Source organism: Pseudophryne corroboree, chromosome 1, assembly GCF_028390025.1.
Source record: "Pseudophryne corroboree isolate aPseCor3 chromosome 1, aPseCor3.hap2, whole genome shotgun sequence".
In the NCBI taxonomy this organism is placed as follows: domain Eukaryota; kingdom Metazoa; phylum Chordata; class Amphibia; order Anura; family Myobatrachidae; genus Pseudophryne; species Pseudophryne corroboree.
Window position 1 is genome coordinate 408,165,015 of NC_086444.1, and position 23,693 is coordinate 408,188,707.

Below are 23,693 nucleotides of genomic sequence, written 5' to 3' on the forward strand. Positions count from 1 at the left end.
GAAGACCCTTGGCCTCTACCTCTACGAAGAGATCTTCAACAAGGAACGTTCGTCTTCCCGGGCTTACAGTGACTTTCGTGTGACGACATGGAGATTGAGCGGAACATCCTAGCTCATAAGGGCCTTTCCAAAAAGGTTATTGCTACCATGGTTCAGGCCAGAAAACCTGTGACGTCAAAACACTGCCATCATATCTGGAGGATATATGTGTCTTGGTGCAAGGAACGCACGTATCCACCTGCAATGTTTTACTTGGGAAGTTTCCTGCAGGCTGGTGTGGATAAGGGCTTACGTCTGGGTTCCATTAAGGTCCAGATTTCAGTCCTCTGCATTTTCTTCCAGAAGAAATTGGTGGTGTTGCCAGAAGTTCAAACCTTCTTGCAAGAGGTACTCCACATACAACCACCTTTTATGCCGCCTACGGCACCCTGGGATTTGGTTGTAGTGTTGGAATTTCTACAGTCCTCCTGGTTTGAACCTCTGATGAAGGTAGATAAGTACCTCACGTGGAAGACTGTGATGTTATTGGCTCTGGCTTCTGCTCGACGTGTTTCAGAGTTGGGGGCCATATCGTGTCCGTTCTTGGTCTTTTTACGAGGACAGAGCGGAGCTCCAGACTAGACGTCGGTTCCTGCCGAAGGTTGTCTCTGCGTTTCACCTGAATCAACCTATTGTGGTTCCGTCCAGTTCTGACGCTTCTGCTCCTCCGGAGGCATTGGATGCTGTGCGTGCCTTGAAGATCTGTGTCAAGAAAAACTGTTTCCTTGTTCGTGCTCTAAGATGCGCAGAAAAAGGGTTGCCTTGCTTCAAAGCAGTCCATTGCTCGTTGGATTAGGCTTACTATCCAACAGGCCTATGTGTCGGCAGCCTTATCTGTTCCTGAGTCTCTAAAGGCCCTCTCTACAAGATCAGTGGGCTCTTCCTGGGCGGCTACCTTGTCGGGGAAGAACACCTTTGTGAGGTTCTACAAATTTGATACCGTGCCCTAAGAGGATACCCAGTTTGAGCAGGCAGTGCTACAGCAGTCTCTGCACGTCCCCGCCCATTCTGGAAGCTTTGGGATGTCCACATCGTACTAGATTCCCCCAATATCCTTTATGGATGCTAGAGAAAATAGGATTTTAATACCTACCGGTAAATCCTTTTCTCGTAGTCCATAAGGGATATTGAGCCCCCGTCTCAGTGCGTGGACTTTTCTGCAGGTTCTTGTTCTATAGTTACCTGTTCAGCTGTTGGGTTTACCAGCCATTGCTGGTTTTTGTATGTTAGTGGTGTGCTGGTGTGTAAATCTCACCACCTTTTCTGTTATGTTCCTTCTCTCATATATGTCCTTTCTCCTTCGGGCACGTTTTCACATATACCTGCCTGTGGAAGGGGAGGAGCCAGCATACCCAGTTGAAGAAAATTACAGTGCACTGGCTCCTTTGGACCCCGTCCATACCATTGTACTAGATTCCCCCAATATCCTTTATGGACTAAGAGAAAAGGATTTACTGGCAGGTATTAAAATCTTATTTTCACTTATTGTGTCCTATATTTTATGGAATGACTTTTATATAAGTGTGTGTGTTTATGTGGTAAATCAATCGCGCCTTCAGTGTTAAACAAATGGATATAGTGATGTTATCCTAAGATAATCAATCAAATGTGCGTACCGGAAATGGGGGGGGGGGGGTCAATCGCCTTATACAGGGTATCTTTGTATAGGGAAACCTTGTACTCCTCCTCTTTTGACTCGTCCTGGTATAGGTGTAGAGTTTATATGTGCATATATGCAAAAAAGTTTCAATTATTGCTCTTTGAAAGTGATATAGTGCTAAATACATGCAATGTCACAAAGATCTCTTTTATGAGCTCGTTAAAAAAGACCTATGCGAGGATAATTACCAACTGAAAACAAAAGAGAATCTCACTAATTTCGGGGAAAAAATGCACTCAAGAATTGAAGAATGACTCAACAATTACATTAAAACCTGCTGACAAAGGGGGCGGCCTAGTGATAATGAATAGAAAGGACTATGAGGTAGAGGCGTACAGGCTCCTGAGTGATGTGAATTCTTATAGGAAATTAGATAAGGATCCAACAGAACCTTTTGTGTCTGACCTCAGGACCATCTTAGTGGAGTGATTAAGGGCAGGTCATATAAATAAAGACTAATTCCAATATATGATCACAAACAACCCAATCATTCCTATATTTATTTATTTATTTATTTATTTTCCGAAAATACATAAGCCTCATTAAATCACCTGGCCGCCCAATTGTTGCTGGTATTGATTCCGTCACAGCCAATATTTCTGAATTCGTAGGAAGACGATTTCCTATGGGTGACCATAGATGTTCTGTCCCTTTACACATCCATAGAACATGCTAAAGGAATCGAATCATGCAGAGTTTTTAAAATGTGACCCGAATTTGGAAGAAGGACAAAGATTTTATATTTGTCTTTTAATCAATCTTATCCTCACTCATAACCATTTTAAATTCCTCAGTGAGTTTTATCTGCAGGTCCAGGGGACCGCAATGGGTACGATTTTTTGCTCCCAGTTTCGCCAATTTACATATGGGAAGCTGGGAGAAAGACCAGATTTATACGAGTGAGACGTACCGTCAAAACATAATCACATACCGCAGGTACATAGATGATATTTTACCAATTTGGAAAGGGAGTGAGGATTCTTTTCTGGACTTTTTTAAATTTATCTCTACGAACAATTTCAATTTAACCTTTACGTATAAAATACACAAGGTCAAAATAGAATATCTGGATTTGGTTCTCACGACGGAAGACACAAGGGTAATAACTAAGAATTTCATCAAGCCTGTGGACAATAACAGTTACCGTCATTTTAACAGTGGACATTTGGAAAAGTGGAAAACAAACATCCGGTTTTCACAATTCTGCAGATTAAAGAGAAACTGCACTAAGGATGAGGATTTTCAAATACAACTTAACACATACTCCGATAGATTTATTGAAAGAGGATATCCACAAAGAATTGTCAACACGGCGAGAGAAAAAACCAATCATACACAGAGAAGATTTGCTCGAGAAAGAGGATCATCAATTAAATTTCATCACAACTTTCAACGCCGGAGAGAAAAGAATTGACTGAGCAATAAAAGAAGCACTGGCATATTCTGAAAATGGATAGGATCTTAAACCCCATCCTACCGGAGCGACCCAGAACTATTTACAGAAAAGCAAGGAATCTGAAGGATATCCTAGCACCTAGCCTTCTAGTATCTATCCCTTCGGAACCTACCGACTCTTGGATCAAGTCAAAAGGTTTCTATAAGTGCAATCATTGCTGTATCTGTAAATTTGCGCATAAGGATGGAAAGAAGTTCACAACTTCTAATTTGTCAGAATCATTCACCATCAAAGACTTGATCAATTGTTCCACAAATTATGTCATCTACTGTTTGGAATGCACGTGCGGATTGAAATATATAGGCAAGACCAAGAGAATTCTCTGCCTCAGGATCCAGAAAAATGTAAGAGCTATCAGAAATAAAATGGATAACCACTCGGTTCCCAAACATTTTAACAAAGTCCATAGTTCAAATCCGATGGCTTTAAACGTCATTTGGTCCGAACATGTGGTATTTGGAATAAGAGGAGGAGATGGAGATAAAAAAAAAAAATGAGCACAAAGAGAAATGTTCTGGATCCAGACTTTGGGGACCTTAATGCCTGAAGGTCTTAACGAACACTATGAGCTTGCCCCTTTCCTCTGATTTCCCCTTTTTTCCTTGTCTTTTATTATCTTTTATCATTTAGTATTTTTATTAATATTTTAATATTTGGGTGTTGATATATAATAAACTTTGTGTTGCCCCCCTTCTCTTTTTCCCTGTATTGGTCCCCTGGGTGTGTTCGGTGTCTCAACACCGCATTATGTAGCTGTCATGTGGGGATAAAATATTAAGACACGGATACACCCCTAAGCCCTATTTGTCATTCATTTAATCATGTATTTATTAATTGATTACTATTGATTTTATCTGATTTTCATCAATTGTCCTGATTTGACATAATTTTATATTCATATTTTCATACTCTTATGCATTGGACGGAGCACAAATCCAATGACACATTTATCAATATTGTAATGTCTCTGTTACCAAGGTATCTGTATATCCCTATTATGTGGCATCCCCAGCACTTAGACACCTGATACTTTAAATTATGAGTGCGTTCAACATAGCACTCAGTATACGAAGGACACGGATGCACAGTCGTAGACACGGCTGTGTAGTTCAGTGTACCACCTTAAGATCTCGCGTTACTTCGAGAACCCCGGGCATGCGCGGCTTGTGCTTTTCGCGTCATGAATAGACGCGTTCTTTCGCGCAGCCGCATTGAGGGCTGTAGTTCAGTTTACCTCACCGCTATCTCGCGGTATCTCTAAACTCCCGCGCATGCGCACATCATCGTTTTCGCGTTATGCCACGGACGAGATTCCCCATGTGGCGGGCACTATACGGGGGTAGTGTTTAAGGTGCTTAAGTGCAGGGTAAGCCATTAAAGACCCCTGAGGAAGTCCCACTACTGAGCATAGGGACGAAACGCGTTGGGCATACTGGGCACTTACTGGCTCCCCGCGCTATCCATGAGAAACTACAGATAAGCATCATGTTTTTCAATTAATTGTACAAGTCCATCTATATGGGTTTTTTTTTCTGGTCATTGTGTTATTAAAACCTTTTTATTAATGATTCTACACTATCAGATTTTTTTTCTTCCCATTTGGGAGCCCTGTTTTGATTTTTAAGGTACTTCACTACTGCTGAGTGAACGAGGGCACCCTTGAACAGAGTGCAATGCAAATGTGAGTGCAATATATAATGAGTACATTAATTTTACTCACTTAAAGTTGGTGTTGCACCCCTATGAATTGGTAAATAAGCACTTTACCTAGACTGGGTCAGCACATTATCTAATAGCCTAAGAAGCTTTATCAATTATTTCTCTGACGTCCTAGTGGATGCTGGGACTTCCGTAAGGACCATGGGGAATAGCGGCTCCGCAGGAGACTGGGCACAAAGTAAAAGCTTTAGGACTAGCTGGTGTGCACTGGCTCCTCCCCCTATGACCCTCCTCCAAGCCTCAGTTAAGATTTTGTGCCCGGCCGAGAAGGGTGCAATCTAGGTGGCTCTCCTGAGCTGCTTAGAAGTAAAAGTATACTTAGGTTTTTTATTTTCAGCGAGTCCTGCTGGCAACAGGCTCACTGCAGCGCGGGACTAAGGGGAGAAGAAGCGAACTCACCTGCGTGCAGAGTGGATTGGGCTTCTTGGCTACTGGACATTAGCTCCAGAGGGACGATCACAGGTTCAGCCTGGATGGGTCCCGGAGCCGCGCCGCCGGCCCCCTAACAGAGCCAGAAGAGCGAAGAGGTCCGGAGAAAGCGGCGGCAGAAGACGTTCCTGTCTTCAGATAAGGTAGCGCACAGCACTGCAGCTGTGCGCCATTGCTCTCAGCACACTTCACACTCCGGTCACTGAGGGTGCAGGGCGCTGGGGGGGAGCGCCCTGAGACGCAATAAAACTTGATAAAAACCTTATGTGGCTAAAGAAATGCATCACATATAGCTCCTGGGCTATATGGATGCATTTAACCCCTGCCAGTTTTCCGGAGAAAAGGCCGCTGTGAAGGGGGCTGAGCCTATCTCCTCAGCACACAAGCGCCATTTTCTTTCACAGCTCCGCTGGAAGGACGGCTCCCTGACTCTCCCCTGCAGACTACACTACAGAAACAGGGTAAAACAAGAGAGGGGGGCACTATTGGCAGCTAATATATAATACAGCAGCTATAAAGGGAGTAACACTTATATAAGGTTATCCCTGAATATATATAGCGCTCTGGTGTGTGCTGGCAAACTCTCCCTCTGTCTCCCCAAAGGGCTAGTGGGGTCCTATCCTCTGTCAGAGCATTCCCTGTGTGTGTGCTGGGTGTCGGTACGATTGTGTCGACATGTATGAGGAGGAAAATGATGTGGAAGCAGAGCAATTGCCTGTGTTAGTAATGTCACCCCCTAGGGAGTCGACACCTGACTGGATGGTTGTATTTAAAGAATTACGTGACAATGTCAGCACTTTGCAAAAAACTGTTGACGACATGAGACAGCCGGCAAATCAGTTGGTGCCTATTCAGGCGTCTCAGACACCGTCAGGGGCGCTAAAACGCCCGTTACCTCAGATGGTCGACACAGACCCAGACACGGATACTGAATCCAGTGTCGACGGTGAGGAGACGAACGTAATGTCCAGTAGGGCCACACGTTACATGATCACGGCGATGAAGGAGGCATTGAACATTTCTGACATTACAAGTACCACAAAAAAGGGTATTATGTGGGGTGTGAAAAAACTACCAGTAGTTTTTCCTGAATCAGATGAATTAAATGAGGTGTGTGATAAGGCGTGGGTTTCCCCCGATAAAAAACTGCTGATTTCTAACAAATTTTTGGCACTATATACCCTTTCCCGCCAGAGGTTAGGGCACGTTGGGAAACACCCCCTAGGGTAGATAAGGCGCTCACACGCTTATCAAAACAAGTGGCGTTACCGTCTCCTGATACGGCCGCCCTCAAGGAACCAGCTGATAGAAGGCTGGAAAATATCCTAAAAGGTATATACACACATACTGGTGTTATACTGCGCCCATTAATCGCCTCAGCCTGGATGTGCAGCGCTGGAGTGGCTTGGTCGGATTCCCTGACTGAAAATATTGATACCCTGGATAGGGACAGTATTTAAAGGATGCATTACTATATATGCGTGATGCACAGAGGGATATTTGCACCCTGGCATCAAGAGTGAGTGCGATGTCCATTTCTGCCAGAAGGGCGTTATGGACGCGACAGTGGTCAGGTGATGCAGATTCCAAACGACATATGGAAGTATTGCCGTATAAAGGGGAGGAGTTATTTGGGGTCGGTCTATCAGACCTGGTGGCCACGGCAACGGCTGGAAAGTCCACCTTTTTACCCCAGGTCACCTCTCAGCAGAAAAAGACACCGTCTTTTCAAACTCAGTCCTTTCGTTCCCATAAGAACAAGCGGGCAAAAGGCCACTCATTTCTGCCCCGGGGCAGAGGAAGAGGAAAAAGACTGCACCAGGCAGCCTCTTCCCAGGAGCAGAAGCCCTCCCCCGCTTCTGCCAAGTCTTCAGCATGACGCTGGGGCTTTACAAGCGGACTCAGGCACGGTGGGGGCCCGTCTCAAAAATTTCAACGCGCAGTGGGCTCACTCGCAAGTGGACCCCTGGATCCTGCAGGTAGTATCACAGGGGTACAAATTGGAATTCGAGACGTCTCCCCCTCGAAGATTCCTGAAGTCTGCTCTACCAACGTCTCCCTCCGACAGGGAGGCAGTATTGGAAGCTATTCACAAGCTGTATTCCCAGCAGGTGATAATCAAGGTACCCCTCCTACAACAGAGAAAGGGGTATTATTCCACGCTGTTTGTGGTACCGAAGCCGGACGGCTCGGTGAGACCAATTTTAAATCTAAAATCCTTGAACACTTACATAAAAAGGTTCAAGTTCAAGATGGAATCACTCAGAGCAGTGATAGCGAATCTGGAAGAAGGGGACTATATGGTATCTCTGGACATCAAAGATGCTTATCTCCATGTCCCAATCTTCCCTTCTCACCAAGGGTACCTCAGGTTTGTGGTACAAGACTGTCTATCAGTTTCAGACGCTGCCGTTTGGATTGTCCACGGCACCCCGGGTCTTTACCAAGGTAATGGCCGAAATTATGATTCTTCTTCGAAGAAAAGGCGTCTTAATTATCCCTTACTTGGATGATCTCCTGATAAGGGCAAGGTCCAGGGAAACAGTTAGAGTTCGGAGTAGCACTGTCTCAGGTAGTGTTACGTCAGCACGGGTGGATTCTAAATATCCCAAAATCACAGCTGATTCCAACAACACGTCTACTGTTCCTGGGGATGATTCTGGACACAGTCCAGAAAAAGGTGTTTCTCCCGGAGGAGAAGGCCAGGGAGTTATCCGAGCTAGTCAGGAACCTCCTAAAACCAGGCCAGGTGTCAGTGCATCAATGCACGAGAGTCCTGGGAAAAATGGTGGCTTCTTACGAAGCGATTCCATTCAGAAGATTCCATGTAAGAACGTTTCAGTGGGATCTGCTGGACAAATGGTCCGGATCGCATCTTCAGATGCATCAGCGGATTACCCTATCTCCAAGGACAAGGGTGTCTCTCCTGTGGTGGTTACAGAGGGCTCATCTTCTAGAGGGCCGCAGATTCGACATTCAGGATTGGATGCTGGTGACCACGGATGCCAGCCTGAGAGGCTGGGGAGCAGTCACACAGGGAAGAAATTTCCAGGGCTTGTGGTCAAGCATGGAAACGTCTCTTCACATAAATATCCTGGAACTAAGGGCCATTTACAATGCCCTAAGTCAAGCAAGGCCTCTGCTTCAGGGTCAGTCGGTATTGATCAAATCGGACAACATCACGGCAGTCGCCCACGTCAACAGACAGGGCGGCACAAGAAGCAGGAGGGCAATGGCAGAAGCTGCAAGGATTCTCCGCTGGGCGGAAAATCATGTGGTAGCACTGTCAGCAGTGTTCATTCCGGGAGTGGACAACTGGGAAGCAGACTTCCTCCGCAGACTGGTACCACCGTGGGTGTACCAGTCTGTGTATGTGTTCCCTCCTCTGCCTCTCATACCAAAGGTACTGAGAATCATAAGAAAGAGAGGAGTAAGAACTATACTCGTGGCTCCGGATTGGCCAAGAATAACTTGGTACCCGGAACTGCAAGAGATGCTCACGGAGGATCCGTGGCCTCTACCTCTAAGAAAGGACCTGCTCCAGCAGGGACCTTGTCTGTTCCAAGACTTACCGCGGCTGCGTTTGACGGCATGGCGGTTGAACGCCGGATCCTGATGGAAAAAGGCATTCCAGATGAAGTCATCCCTACCCTGATCAAAGCCAGGAAGGATGTAACCGCGAAACATTATCACCGCATTTGGCGAAAATATGTTGCGTGGTGTGAGGCCAAGAAGGCCCCCACAGAGGAATTTCAACTGGGTCGTTTCTTACATTTCCTGCAAGCAGGACTGTCTATGGGCCTAAAATTAGGTTCCATTAAGGTTCAAATTTCGGCCCTGTCGATCTTCTTCCAGAAAGAACTGGCTTCAGTGCCTGAAGTTCAGAAGTTTGTCAAGGGGGTACTGCATATACAGCCTCCTTTTGTGCCACCAGTGGCACCTTGGGATCCCAATGTAGTTTTAGGGTTCCTAAAATCACATTGGTTTGAACCACTCACCACTGTGGACTTGAAATATCTCACATGGAAAGTGGTAATGCTGTTAGCCCTGGCTTCAGCCAGGCGTGTCTCAGAATTGGCGGCTTTATCATATAAAAGCCCTTACCTAATTTTTCATTCAGACAGGGCAGAATTGAGGACTCGTCCTCAATTTCTCCCTAAGGTGGTTTCAGCGTTTCACATGAACCAACCTATTGTGGTACCTGCGGCTACTAGGGACTTGGAGGACTCCAAGTTACTGGACGTAGTCAGGGCCCTGAAAATATATGTTTCCAGGACGGCTGGAGTCAGAAAATCTGACTCGCTGTTTATCCTGTATGCACCCAACAAGCTGGGTTCTCCTGCTTCTAAGCAGACGATTGCTCGTTGGATTTGTAGTACAATTCAGCTTGCACATTCTGTGGCAGGACTGCCACAGCCAAAATCTGTTAAAGCCCATTCCACAAGGAAAGTGGGCTCATCTTGGGCGGCTGCCCGAGGGGTCTCGGCTTTACAACTTTGCCAAGCAGCTACTTGGTCAGGGGCAAACACGTTTGCAAAATTTTACAAATTCGATACCCTGGCTGAGGAGGACCTGGAGTTCTCTCATTCGGTGCTGCAGAGTCATCCGCACTCTCCCGCCCGTTTGGGAGCTTTGGTATAATCCCCATGGTCCTTACGGAAGTCCCAGCATCCACTAGGACGTCAGAGAAAATAAGAATTTACTTACCGATAATTCTATTTCTCGTAGTCCGTAGTGGATGCTGGGCGCCCATCCCAAGTGCGGATTGTCTGCAATACTTGTATATAGTTATTGGTTACAAAAAATCGGGCTGTTTATTGTTGTGAGCCATCTTTTTAGAGGCTCCTAAGTTTTATCATACTGTTAACTGGGTTCAGATCACAGGTTGTACGGTGTGATTGGTGTGGCTGGTATGAGTCTTACCCGGGATTCAAAATCCTTCCTTATTGTGTACGCTCGTCCGGGCACAGTATCCTAACTGAGGCTTGGAGGAGGGTCATAGGGGGAAGAGCCAGTGCACACCAGCTAGTCCTAAAGCTTTTACTTTGTGCCCAGTCTCCTGCGGAGCCGCTATTCCCCATGGTCCTTACGGAAGTCCCAGCATCCACTACGGACTACGAGAAATAGAATTATCGGTAAGTAAATTCTTATTTTAAGCACTCCAGCACTTTCTTGTTGCACAGTCACTTTGTGACATTGCATGTATTTAGCACTATATCACTTTCAAAGAGCAATAATTGAAACACTTCTTTGCATATTTGCACATATAAACTCTACACCTATACCGGGACGAGTCTAAAGAGGAGGAGGAGTACAAGGTTTCCTGATACAAAGATACCCTGTATAAGGCGATTGACCATCTCCCCCCCCCCCCCCCCCCCCCATTTCCGGTACGCACATTTGATTATCTGAGGATAACATCACTATATCCATTTGTTTAACACTGAAGGCGCGATTGATTTACCACTAGAACATTTTGAAAACTGGTCTGTTTTGGAATTGTTCTGCTCTGAAATCTGGTCGCGACACCTAATTTTGGGAGTGTTTTTGTAATTCACCTTTTTGTATGCACTTTATATTTCTCTGACGTCCTAGTGGATGCTGGGAACTCCGTAAGGCCCATGGGGAATAGCGGGCTCCGAAGGAGGCTGCGCACTCTAGAAAGATTTATGACTACCTGGTGTGCACTGGCTCCTCCCCACTATGACCCTCCTCCAAGCCTCAGTTAGATTTTGTGCCCGGCCGAGGTTGGATGCACACTAGGGGCTCTCCTGAGCCCTTAGAAAGAAAGTATAGATTTAGGTTTTTTGTTTTCAGTGAGACCTGCTGGCAACAGGCTCACTGCAGCGAGGGACTAAGGGGAGAAGAAGCGAACTCGCCTGCTTGCAGCCGGATTGGGCTTCTTAGGCTACTGGACACCATTAGCTCCAGAGGGATCGACCGCAGGCCCAGTCCTTGGTGTTCGGTCCCGGAGCCGCGCCGCCGTCCCCCTTACAGAGCCAGAAGCAAGAAGAGGTCCGGAAAAACGGCGGCAGTAGACATCAGTCTTCACCAAGGTAGCGCACAGCACTGCAGCTGTGCGCCATTGCTCCTCATACACACTTCATACTCCGGTCACTGAGGGTGCAGGGCGTTGGGGGGGGGCGCCCCGAGAAGCAATAATAACACCTTGGCTGGCAAAAACTCCACAATATATAGTCCCAGAGGCTATATATGTGGAAAATACCCCTGCCAGAATATGGAAAAAAGCGGGAGAATAGTCCGCGGAAAAGGGGCGGAGCTATCTCTCACAGCACACTGGCGCCATTTCTCCTTCACAGATCCGCTGGAAGGAAGCTCCCTGGCTCTCCCCTGCAGTCTACACTACAGAACAGGGTAAAAACAGAGAGGGGGGGCACTAAATTTAGGCGCAGTATATAATATATAGAAAAAGCAGCTATAGGGGACATAACTCAGTCCCTGCATTATATAGCGCTCTGGTGTGTGCTGGCATACTCTCACTCTGTCCCCCCAAAGGGCTTTTGTGGGTCCTGTCCTCATTCGGAGCATTCCTTGTGTGTGGTGTGTCGGTACGGCTGTGTCGACATGTTTGATGAGGATAATGATGTGGAGGCGGAGCAGATGCCTTTAGAAGGGATGTCACCCCCTGCGGGGCAGACACCTGAGTGGATGAGCTTATGGAAAGTAATGAGTGCACGTATAGACTCCTTACATAAGAAAATTGACGACATGCCAAATGTGGGACAACCGTCTTCTCAGCTCGTGCCTGCCCAGGCGTCGCATGGGTCGTCAGGGGCTCTACAACGCCCGCTACCGCAAGCAGACCCAGATGTCGACACTGATACTGACACCAGTGTCGACGACGATGAGTCTAACCTGATGCCCACTAAGGCCATTCACTGCATGATTGAGGCAATGAAAGAGGTGATTCACATTTCTGATATAACTACAGGTACCACTAAAAAGGGTATTATGTTTGGGGAGAAAAAACTACCCGTAGTTTTTCCCCCATCAGATGAATTAAATGAAGTGTGTGAAGAAGCGTGGGCTTTCCCTGATAAAAAATTGGTAATTCCTAAGAAGGTACTAATGGCGTTCCCTTTCCAGCCAGAGGATAGGTCACGTTGGGAAACACCCCCCAGGGTGGATAAACGCTCACACGTTTGTCTAAAAAGGTGGCACTACCGTCTCCGGATACGGCCGCCCTCAAGGAACCTGCTGATAGAAAGCAGGAGGCGATCCTGAAGTCTGTATATACACACTCAGGCATTATACTTAGGCCAGCTATTGCGTCCGCATGGATGTGCAGTGCTGCCGCTGCGTGGTCAGATAAACTGTCAGAAAATATTGACACATTAGACAGAGACACGATCCTGTTAACCATAGACCATATAAAAGACTCAGTCTTATATATGAGAGATGCACAGAGGGAAATCTGCCGGCTGGCATCTAAAATAAGTGCATTGTCCATTTCTGCTAGGAGAGGCTTATGGACTCGCCAGTGGACAGGAGATGCAGATTCTAAAAAGCATATGGAAGTGTTGCCATATAAGGGTGAGGAATTATTTGGGGATGGTCTCTCGGACCTAGTTTCCACAGCAAAGTCTGGGAAGTCAGCATTTTTACCCCATGTCCCCTCACAGCCTAAGAAGGCGCCGTTTTATCAGGTTCAGTCCTTTCGGACCCAGAAAAACAGGCGTGGAAAAGGCGGGTCCTTTCTGTCCAGAGGCAGAGGTAGGGGAAAAAGGCTGCAACAAACAGCAGGTTCCCAGGAGCAAAAGTCCTCCCCCGCTTCTTCTTCCAAGTCCGCCGCATGACGGTGGGGCTCCACAGGCGGAGCCAGGTACGGTGGGGGGTCGCCTCAAGAATTTCAGCGATCAGTGGGCTCGCTCACAGGTGGATCCCTGGATCCTGCAAATAGTATCTCAGGGGTACAAACTGGAATTCGAGGCGTCCCCACCCCACCGGTTCCTAAAATCTGCCTTGCCGATTGCTCCCTCAGACAGGGAGGCGGTGCTAGCGGCAATTCAAAAGCTGTATTCCCAGCAGATGATAATCAAGGTACCCCTACTTCAACAAGGCCGGGGTTATTATTCCACACTATTTGTGGTACCGAAACCGGACGGTTCGGTGAGACCCATTTTAAATTTAAAATCCTTGAACACGTACATAAAAAAATTCAAGTTCAAGATGGAATCGCTCAGGGCGGTTATTGCAAGCCTGGACGAGGGGGATTACATGGTATCCCTGGACATCAAGGATGCTTACTTGCATGTCCCCATTTACCATCCTCACCAGGAGTACCTCAGATTTGTGGTACAGGATTGCCATTACCAATTCCAGACGCTGCCGTTTGGCCTGTCCACGGCACCGAGGGTATTTCCAAGGTTATGGCGGAAATGATGATACTCCTTCGAAAAAAGGGAGTTTTAATTATCCCGTACTTGGACGATCTCCTAATAAAAGCGAGGTCCAAGGAACAGTTGTTGGTGGGAGTAGCACTATCTCAGGAGGTGCTGCACCAGCACGGCTGGATTCTGAATATCCCAAAGTCACAGCTGGTTCCGACGACACGGCTACTGTTCCTGGGTATGATTCTGGATACAGTCCAGAAGAAAGTGTTTCTCCCGGAGGAGAAAGCCAGGGAGTTGTCATCTCTAGTCAGAGACCTCCTGAAACCAAAACAGGTATCAGTGCATCGCTGCACACGGGTCCTGGGAAAGATGGTGGCTTCTTACGAAGCAATTCCCTTCGGCAGGTTTCAGTGGGACCTGTTGGACCAGTGGTCCGGATCGCATCTTCAGATGCATCGCTTAATAACCCTGTCTCCAAGAACCAGGGTGTCTTTACTGTGGTGGCTACAGAGTGCCCATCTTCTAGAGGGCCGCAGGTTCGGCATACAGGACTGGGTCCTGGTGACCACGGATGCCAGCCTTCGAGGCTGGGGGGGCAGTCATACAGGGAAGAAACTTCCAAGGACTATGGTCGAGTCAGGAGACTTCCCTTCACATAAATATTCTGGAACTAAGGGCCATCTACAATGCCCTAAGTCAAGCAAGATCCCTGCTCCTACACCAGCCGGTGCTGATCCAGTCAGACAACATCACGGCAGTCGCCCATGTAAATCGACAGGGCGGCACAAGAAGCAGGATGGCGATGGCAGAAGCCACAAGAATTATCCGATGGGCGGAGAATCATGTACTAGCACTGTCAGCAGTGTTCATTCTGGGAGTGGACAACTGGGAAGCAGACTTCCTCAGCAGACACGACCTCCACCCGGGAGAGTGGGGACTTCACCCAGAAGTCTTCCAGATGCTGGTAAACCGTTGGGAAAAACCACAGGTGGACATGATGGCATCCCGTCTCAACAAAAAGTTAAAAAGATATTGCGCCAGGTCAAGGGACCCTCAGGCGATAGCTGTGGACGCTCTAGTGACACCGTGGGTGTACCAGTCGGTTTATGTGTTCCCTCCTCTGCCTCTCATTCCAAAGGTATTGAGAATAATAAGAAAGCGAGGAGTAAACACAATTCTCGTGGTTCCGGATTGGCCAAGACTAGCGTGGTACCCGGAACTTCAAGAGATGCTCTCAGAGGAACCGTGGCCTCTACCGCTCAGACAGGACCTGTTACAGCAGGGGCCCTGTCTGTTCCAAGACTTACCGCGGCTGCGTTTGACGGCATGGCGGTTGAACACCGGATCCTAAAGGAAAAGGGTATTCCGGAAGAAGTCATTCCTACGCTTATTAAGGCCAGGAAAGATGTTACGGCAACGCATTATCACCGCATATGGCGGAAATATGTTGCATGGTGCGAGGCCAATAAGGCCCCAACAGAGGAATTTCAACTAGGTCGATTTCTGCATTTCCTGCAAGCAGGAGTGGATATGGGCCTAAAACTAGGCTCCATTAAAGTACAGATCTCGGCTCTGTCGATTTTCTTTCAAAAAGAACTAGCTTCAGTACCTGAAGTTCAGACATTTGTGAAAGGAGTGCTGCATATTCAGCCCCCTTTTGTGCCTCCTGTGGCACCTTGGGATCTCAACGTGATGTTGAGTTTCTTAAAATCACATTGGTTTGAGCCACTAAAAACCGTGGATCTGAAATATCTCACGTGGAAAGTGGTCATGTTATTAGCCTTGGCTTCAGCCAGGCGAGTGTCAGAATTGGCGGCTTTATCATGTAAAAGCCCTTATCTGATTTTCCATATGGATAGGGCAGAGTTGAGGACTCGTCCCCAATTTCTCCCTAAGGTGGTGTCCGCATTTCACCTGAACCAGCCTATTGTGGTGCCGGCGGCTACTAGTGAATTGGAGGACTCCAAGTTGCTAGACGTTGTCAGGGCCCTGAAAATATGTTTCCAGGACGGCTGGAGTCAGAAAATCTGACTCGCTGTTTATCCTGTATGCACCCAACAAGCTGGGTGCTCCTGCTTCTAAGCAGTCTATTGCTCGCTGGATTTGTAGTACAATTCAGCTTGCACATTCTGTGGCAGGCATACCACAGCCAAAATCTGTAAATGCCCATTCCACAAGGAAGGTGGGCTCATCTTGGGCGGCTGCCCGAGGGGTCTCGGCTTTACAACTTTGCCGAGCAGCTACTTGGTCAGGGGCAAACACGTTTGCAAAATTCTACAAATTTGATACCCTGGCTGAGGAGGACCTGGAGTTCTCTCATTCGGTGCTACAGAGTCATCCGCACTCTCCCGCCCGTTTGGGAGCTTTGGTATAATCCCCATGGTCCTTACGGAGTTCCCAGCATCCACTAGGACGTCAGAGAAAATAAGAATTTACTCACCGGTAATTCTATTTCTCGTAGTCCGTAGTGGATGCTGGGCGCCCATCCCAAGTGCGGATTGTCTGCAATACTTGTAGTAAAATAGTTATTGTTAACTAAAGGGTTATTGTTGAGCCATCTGTTGAGAGGCTCAGTTTTTCATACTGTCAAACTGGATATTGTATCACGAGTTGTACGGTGTGATTGGTGTGGCTGGTAAGAGTCTTACCCGGGATTCTAAATCCTTCCTTATTATGTCAGCTCGTCCGGGCACAGTGTCCTAACTGAGGCTTGGAGGAGGGTCATAGTGGGAGGAGCCAGTGCACACCAGGTAGTCATAAATCTTTCTAGAGTGCCCAGCCTCCTTCGGAGCCCGCTATTCCCCATGGTCCTTACGGAGTTCCCAGCATCCACTACGGACTACGAGAAATAGAATTACCGGTGAGTAAATTCTTATTTTTTGCATGCACTTTATGTATGTCATTTATATTGAGAAATTAATATCTAATTTTTCGTATTAAGCAATTGGTTTATGGCGGTTAGCGCTGTTTGCAGCATACCGTATTTTTTGGACCATAAGACGCACCTGACCATAAGACGCACCTAGTTTTTAGAGGAGGAAAACAAGGAAAAAAATATTCTGAACCAAATAGATTCTGTTACATTGTCTTATATAGCGCAGCAAATTCCTTTGCGCTTTACATTTGTAAACAGAGATAAAACAAATTGGGTAACAACAGACAGACTTGGAGGTAAGAGGGCCCTGCTGCAAGCTTACAATCTATACTGTAGACACAGACATCAGCTTTACAGGCTCTGAGAAAGGAAGAGGTGAGGGGGGGGAGAGCGGGGGGACTCACTTTATTGCCTCTCACAGCCTGTCAGTTTACGCTGCCCAAAGCACTCTACTCTGAGGAAGGAATCGGAGGAGGTGAGGGGAGGGAGCGGAGGAGTCACGTGATGCCGGCGCTCTCAGATGACGGGCTCTGAGATGACGGCAAAGCAGCAGCAGCAGACAGGACCCGCCGCTACCCGCTCCCGATAACTGCTGCCTCTACCACCCAGTGCGCTCCCACCCAGCGCATTGAGAGCGCTCCATAAGGTCTTTATTGCTCTATTCGGACCATAAGACGCATGTACTTCCCCCCCCCCCCACATTTTTGGGGAGAAAAAGTGCGTCTTATGGTCCGAAAAATACGGTATATATATATATATATATATATATATATATATATATATATATATATATATATATATATATATATATATATATATATATTATTATTTTTTTTTGTGTATATAGATATTTTTGTGTATATAGATATTTTATGTGTGTATATAGACATTGTATGTGTGTATATAGACATTGTATGTGTGTATATAGACATTGTATGTATGTGTGTGTATATAGATATTTTATGTGTATATAGATATTTTATGTGTGTATATAGATATTTTGTGTGTGTATATAGATATTTTGTGTGTATATAGATATTTTGTGTGTATATAGATATTTTGTGTGTGTATAGATATATATTTTGTGTATATAGATATTTTACGTGTGTGTGTATATAGATATTTTACGTGTGTGTGTATATAGATATTTTACGTGTATAGATATTTTGTGTGTATATATAGATATGTATATATGTATGATGTGTAGTTTGTGTATCCTTCACTCAGCAAAAACAAGTGTTTTCATGTTGATAGAATTTTTTTTTTACTCAGTCTCTAAACTTAAAACCTATGTTTGAGTGTCAAAAACCTACAGCAGTAAAAGGGTTGAGTGAACAGCAATGCCTGTAATGGATGAGTTTAGATGTCTCCTGTGAGGAATCAATGTGTGGAATTATTTATTAGGGGAGCGCCTGATCATTGCTGCTGGAGCACTTACAACTCTAATCTCTGTCCCAAGGGGAAGTGCCCTCAGATCACCTTTGGATAAACCCATTAATGTGCATTTCTGCTTCTTTTGACTTTGAGAAGATGTAAACAATGTTACAGGACCATAGCATTCTATGAAAGGTTTCCATAATTAAGCTAACCTGTACAATGCTGGGTAAATTATGTACTTCTATAGTGACTTTGCAAATGGCTTCATTTGTGTACCTACCCCTAAAACGCACTGTGATTACATTACATACCAATTTAGAAAATACTGTTTTCTAGCTGCGGTTCTGAAAAGTTTTTTTTTTTTGTGGGAATTTGCAGAATGCTATAGCCTAAAACCGATACTTGATAGCACTTCAAATTCTTCCTCTTAAGCTGGATACACAGTATGCAATGTGGACCCAACAGATATTTCGACCCGGCGGACCAACGTATTGGATTCTGGGTACCCACCAGAACGAGCAATGAAGGACGGGGCGACATATTGCTCCATCCTTCATTTATGTATACTAGGTCGCGAACATGCAAAAGTGCCGATGGGGCGACATTGCTAGTGACCGTGGGCACCCGCTAATCTGTCATACACAGTGAGTGATATGCCCAATTTGTGCACCCAGTTATAGTGCAGATCCTACTTGTAGTGACGTAAGATTTGCATTTTGGCCTGCTTATGCCATGCTGTTACAGATTTCCTTTAAATCTGTATTATATGACCAGCATGTTTGTTTATATAAGTACTGTTATATGATAGTCAGCATGTGACTGCACAGGTGCTAGGTGCCTCATTAATATTCAGTAGCTATCTATTGCCGCCTCAAATGTATAGAGGCTTGTCTTACAAAGAACGTGGTTACACTTTGTTCAAGGATATACAATAAAGTAATTAACTTTTTCCTTTCTTTGTAAGAGAATTAAAAAAAAAAAGTTTACTAATTAGACATATTACAACTGCTCTCCTAAACACCTGTAAATATCTGTATATAGTTAGGTGATCAGTTTTTTCATTAAGAAAACGGATGTATGGAATAGCGTGCTCCTTACTGTAGAGCATAAGGATATTTGAGGTTACCATGGATTTTGGCCTGTAATTTCTAATATCTTGTATCTTTGTTGGTGAGTGCATTATGCCAGATAGAAACTGCCTAGTGTTCCTTTTGGTACCCTGCATCTATCACAAACCATGCAGTTCCTCTTTCTTGTCTGGGGTGTCCAGCAATATGCAGACCAAAGTGTGCTAGAAGCACCAGAGCAGAGAGTAACACCCCAGGCAGAAAAGAGCAACTGCACGGGTTGTGACAGGTGCAGAGTGCTAGAATGAACACTAGCAGCCTAATTACTTTTCCCTTTATATGGTCATGTGACGCTTTGGTGACTTCTGATATACCCATGCTTTTTCTCAATAAGACTCTGGGGCAGATGTATTAAGCCTGGAGAAGTGATAAAGCAGTGATAAGTGGAAGGTGATAATGCATTAGCCAATCAACTCCTAACTGTTCATTTACATATTGGAGCTGATTGGTTGGTGTGTTGTCGCCTTGTACTTTATCACTGCTTTATCACTTCTCCAGGCTTAATTCATCTGCCCCTATATCAGACAATTTTTGGTGTCTTTTTTTTTTTTTTTAATAAGCAAGAAATTCATGAGCATGGACCAATAATTTACAATCCTTTTCTCTTCCCTGAGGTTCTACAAACTGCACGAGAGGAAATGTGAGCCAATTATCATGACTGTGCCCAGAAAGGTAAGTAAAGGAGAACCATGCTCTTAGAAAGTCACACAGGTGCCAAGAAAGTAGAAATAAATTAAAATGAATCAGTGTCAGGTTGTTTTTTTTTGTTTGTGAGGGCTATCATTGAATCAGGGGTCCAGTTCGGTTATTCTCTGCACCCCCTGCTGGGTGTTTTTAGCAATGGGCATCTTTATGCGCTATTCAATTGTTGCTCCGATCAGATGGCTGTTGCCAGTTAAGATGCCTTATCGCTCCGCGTTTAGCTGCACAAAGTGGCTAAACCTGTCTAAAGCGCTTCAGTGGGCACTCAAACTATGGATTTAACACATTTTATTTCTCGCCAGAGGCTGCATGCAAAAAATGTGACTGCGGCGGCTAATGGCCATCTATTGGAGAAACAAATAGCTCCGATAGATGCACTTTACTATAGACGGCCAGCAGGTGGCACGAGCCACAATTGAGTTGGCCCCATTGTGTGTTTTTATTCTTGTGCAATGTTTTTCCCTTTGGGGGAGGGGTATTGTCTATATTGTTGGTCCCAGGCCCCCACAATTTCGGATGTCAGCCCTGCTTGTAGGATTCAGTAACTTCTGTAGCAGACTGATACTGCATGTTGTAACACCTTATCCACACAATACAATTCTTGTGAATGCATTTGCCCTCTCATGCTTGTACAGTTACCATAAGAGACTTCTCCGTAATAACAGTAATGTGCCCATTTAGGTATTAAGACCTCTGCTTTGTCTTTTGCTGTGATTTAATTTTTATTTGTGGCTGGATGTGTCCTGTGTAAGATTATTGTATAAAACAGTTTATTCAAATTAAATACAATCTAAGCTCCCTATTTAGTGCATTGGATGTTTGAAATTAAAATATAAACATCTTTTTGCGTACAAATGATACCACACATTCCTTCCTCATCTAGCAGAATATGTCCAGGTCCTAGACTAATGGCTGTAATCTTAGGGAATAGGTAAAATTTGATAAAAGAACTGGTTCTTAATCTCCAGAGGTTATAGGCTTCACTTTTATTTAATTCATTGTTTTATTCCTTGATGTATTAATGTCTTGTTGAATTATGAGTGATTCTTTGGTGTAGGTCTTGATCAGTAACTTTAGTTAGCAAAAGTCTCTCTTAGTTGGGTTGGATTTCACAGACTCTCCTCTGAAGCAGAAGCTCTGAAACAGAGTAGGTCCTTGCTGATTAAGTTTTCTTTCTTTCATTTTATGATCTTGTCTTTCAGTCTGATCTCTTTCAAGATGACCTGTATCCAGATACTGCTGGCCCAGATGCTCCTATTGAAGCTGAAGACTGGTTTGATGGTAAAAATGCAGACCCTATTTTGATATCATTGAAGCATGGGTACATGCCCAGTAAGAACCGTGACCTTAATGTGGTGAAGAAGAATATTTTGGGAAGTAAACCAGCTGCACTAAAGAAGTCTGATCAAGCCAGCACCCCCAAAAAGCCATCCGAAGCTTCAAATCCTGTGAGTAAATAAAGGGTTTGACATGGTAGCATAATATGGTTTTACTGGGACTAATTTCAAATATATAGAATTTACAACGCATTGTGAAGCAGTCAGGAGGTTTTGTTCAACTAGTGTCTGGGATTTTGAAACATAATTTCTCTATCGTCCTAAGTGGATGCTGGGGTTCCTGAAAGGACCATGGGGAATAGCGGCTCCGCAGGAGACAGGGCACAAAAGTAAAGCTTTTACAGGTCAGGTGGTGTGTACTGGCTCCTCCCCCTATGACCCTCCTCCAGACCCCAGTTAGATTTTTGTGCCCGGCCGAGAAGGGTGCAATTCTAGGTGGCTCTCATAAAGAGCTGCTTAGAGAGTTTAGCTTAGGTTTTTTATTTTACAGTGATTCCTGCTGGCAACAGGATCACTGCAACGAGGGACAGAGGGGAGAAGAAGTGAACTCACCTGCGTGCAGGATGGATTGGCTTCTTGGCTACTGGACATGAAGCTCCAGAGGGACGATCACAGGTACAGCCTGGATGGTCACCGGAGCCACGCCGCCGGCCCCCTCACAGATGCTGAAGCAAGAAGAGGTCCAGAATCGGCGGCTGAAGACTCCTGCAGTCTTCTTAAGGTAGCGCACAGCACTGCAGCTGTGCGCCATTTTCCTCTCAGCACACTTCACACGGCAGTCACTGAGGGTGCAGGGCGCTGGGGGGGGGGGCGCCCTGGGAGGCAAATGAAAACCTTTAAAAAGGCTAAAAATACCTCACATATAGCCCCAGAGGCTATATGGAGATATTTACCCCTGCCTAAATGTACTAAATAGCGGGAGACGAGCCCGCCGAAAAAGGGGCGGGGCCTATCTCCTCAGCACACGGCGCCATTTTCTGTCACAGCTCCGCTGGTCAGGAAGGCTCCCAGGTCTCTCCCCTGCACTGCACTACAGAAACAGGGTATAACAGAGAGGGGGGGCAAAATAAATGGCAATATATATTAATATAAAAGCAGCTATAAGGGAGCACTTAATCATAAGGCTATCCCTGTCATATATAGCGCTTTTTGGTGTGTGCTGGCTGACTCTCCCTCTGTCTCCCCAAAGGGCTAGTGGGTCCTGTCTTCGTATAGAGCATTCCCTGTGTGTCTGCTGTGTGTCGGTACGTGTGTGTCGACATGTATGAGGACGTTATTGGTGTGGAGGCGGAGCAATTGCCAAATATGAGGATGTCACCTCCTAGGGGGTCGACACCAGAATGGATGCCTTTATTTGTGGAATTACGGGATAGCGTCAACTCGCTTAAGCAGTCGTTTGCCGACATGAGGCGGCCGGACACTCAATTAGTGCCTGTCCAGGCGCCTCAAACACCGTCAGGGGCTGTAAAACGCCCCTTGCCTCAGTCGGTCGACACAGACCCAGACACAGGCACTGATTCCGGTGGTGAAGGTGACGAATCAACCGTATTTTCCAGTAGGGCCACACGTTATATGATTTTGGCAATAAAGGAGATGTTACATTTAGCTGATACTACAGGTACCACTAAACAGGGTATTATGTGGGGTGTGAAAAAACTACCAGTAGTTTTTACCGAATCAGAAGAATTAAATGACGTGTGTGATGAAGCGTGGGGTGCCCCGATAAAAAACTGCTAATTTCAAAGAAGTTATTGGCTTTATACCCTTTCCCGCCAGAGGTTAGGGAGCGCTGGGAAACACCTCCTAGGGTGGACAAAGCGCTAACACGCTTATCAAAACAAGTGGCGTTACCCTCTCCTGAGACGGCCGCACTTAAAGATCCATCAGATAGGAGGATGGAAAATATCCAAAAAGGTATATACACACATGCAGGTGTTATACTACGACCAGCTATTGCGACTGCCTGGATGTGCAGTGCTGGGGTAGTTTGGTCAGAGTCCCTGATCGAAAATATTGATACCCTGGACAGGGACAATATTTTACTGTCGTTAGAACAAATAAAGGATGCATTTCTTTATATGCGTGATGCACAGGGAGATATCTGCACACTGGCATCACGGGTAAGTGCTATGTCCATTTCGGCCAGAAGAGCTTTATGGACACGACAGTGGACAGGCGATGCGTAGAGGAGTTATTTGGGGTCGGTCTATCGGATTTGGTGGCCACGGCTACGGCCGGGAAATCCACCTTTCTACCTCAAGTCACTCCCCAACAGAAAAAGGCACCGACCTTTCAACCGCAGCCCTTTCGTTCCTTTAAAAATAAGAGAGCAAAGGGCTATTCATATCTGCCACGAGGCAGAGGACGAGGGAAGAGACAGCAACAGGCAGCTCCTTCCCAGGAACAGAAGCCCTCCCCGGCTTCTACAAAAGCCTCAGCATGACGCTGGGGCTTCGCAAGCGGACTCGGGGGCGGTAGGCGGTCGTCTCAAGAATTACAGCGCGCAGTGGGCTCACTCGCAGGTAAATCCCTGGATCCTGCAGATAATATCTCAGGGGTACAGGTTGAAATTAGAGACAGAGCCACCTCGCCGTTTCCTGAAGTCTGCTTTACCAACG

The 23,693-nt window shown here is 45.9% G+C and overlaps 1 protein-coding gene across 3 annotated transcripts in view; it reads left to right on the forward strand.

Annotated features, from left to right (window-relative positions):
* CORO1C (coronin 1C) overlaps positions 1 to 23,693 on the forward strand; it is a 172,963-nt gene that overhangs the window by 145,085 nt on the left and 4,185 nt on the right. For all 3 annotated transcript variants that reach the window (XM_063913270.1, XM_063913271.1, XM_063913272.1), the window contains 2 exons: positions 19,651 to 19,708; positions 20,941 to 21,186. In XM_063913270.1, coding sequence (XP_063769340.1) covers positions 19,651 to 19,708; positions 20,941 to 21,186 — 304 coding nt within the window. The remainder of the gene's footprint in view (positions 1 to 19,650; positions 19,709 to 20,940; positions 21,187 to 23,693) is intronic.